The 1,149-nt window shown below is 52.1% G+C and overlaps 1 protein-coding gene across 1 annotated transcript in view; it reads left to right on the forward strand.

Annotated features, from left to right (window-relative positions):
• LOC102249709 (solute carrier family 22 member 20) overlaps nt 1-1,149 on the forward strand; it is a 9,320-nt gene that overhangs the window by 1,934 nt on the left and 6,237 nt on the right. Inside the window, exon 2 of the mRNA XM_005864226.2 lies at nt 478-677. Within this exon, the coding sequence (XP_005864288.2) occupies nt 478-677 (200 nt within the window). The remainder of the gene's footprint in view (nt 1-477; nt 678-1,149) is intronic.

Here is a 1,149-nt window from a genome sequence, read left to right on the forward strand (position 1 = left end):
GGAGGGGTGGAGGGGTGGGGGAGGGTGCCCCTGTGTGGCCGACCTGTCCCTCTGGCGGCCTGGGGTGTGCAGTGACTGGGACCTGCTGGGTGTGGTGGTGGGTGATGCGAAGAGGGCGGAGCTTGTGGGACCTCGGGCTCCTGAGTATGTGCATGGCTATGGGGAAGCTCCGGAAAAATCCCCGACCTTGGCCTGGGTTCCAGAACAATCTGAGTGCTTTTGCCTTTTCAACTCCTTTGTGTCTCACAACCACCGCCCGGCATTTTATAGGAGGGGACCTGAGGCACCGCCAAGGGGGGTCCAGGACTTATTCAAGGCCAGACACTGGGGTCAGACCCAGATTCAAAACCGACCTGTCCCGGCCCCCAGCCCCCAGCAGTCTCTGAGCGTCCTCAGTGCGTCCCTGTGTGATGTGTTGTGAAGTCCTGACTCTGCGGCCGGCAGGGCGTTTCACCTTAAGGCCTGAAAGAAGGTGAATGAAGCCGTGTTTGCGTTTGGGGAAGAGTGAGTCCCACTCAGCCCTGGCCACTCTCCATCCTCCTCCTGGTCTCAGGTGGCTGCCGGAGTCATCCCGATGGCTCCTCCTCCACGGCAAGTCCCAGCGAGCTGTGCAGAACCTGCGGAAGGTGGCCGCCATGAACGGGAGAAAGGCGGAAGGGGAGAGGCTGACCCAGGAGGTAGGTGGATGGGCGGGAGGAAGGGCGCTGATGGCCTCCAGATGTGCTAGGATTTACTTAGTAGCTCCCCCGGGACTCACCCACCATCCAGGTGAAGAGGCTGGGAGTAAACAGAGCGGGAAGAGGCCGTGCAGCAAAGGTGTTAACCATTGAATGGCTGTGCGGTCCGGGATAAAAATGTCAGCCGCTTTGTCCATCAGACTCACACTGACATCCAGCCAAAATGTAAACAAAATAACAAAATGAAAATATTAAAATAGCGATCATGAAGTAAAATTATTGAAGAATTGGTAATAAAAGTGCCATTTATTATAAATAAGTACCATTTATCGAGCCCTATGCTAGGCACTATGTATGCTAAGACCTTTTTACGTACATGACCTCATTTATTTTTTTATTTTTTAAATATATTTTTATTTTTATTTTTTTTAAATATATTTTATTGATTTTTTTTACAGAGAGGAAGGGAGAG

Source organism: Myotis brandtii, unplaced genomic scaffold (assembly GCF_000412655.1).
Source record: "Myotis brandtii unplaced genomic scaffold, ASM41265v1 scaffold187, whole genome shotgun sequence".
NCBI lineage: Eukaryota > Metazoa > Chordata > Mammalia > Chiroptera > Vespertilionidae > Myotis > Myotis brandtii.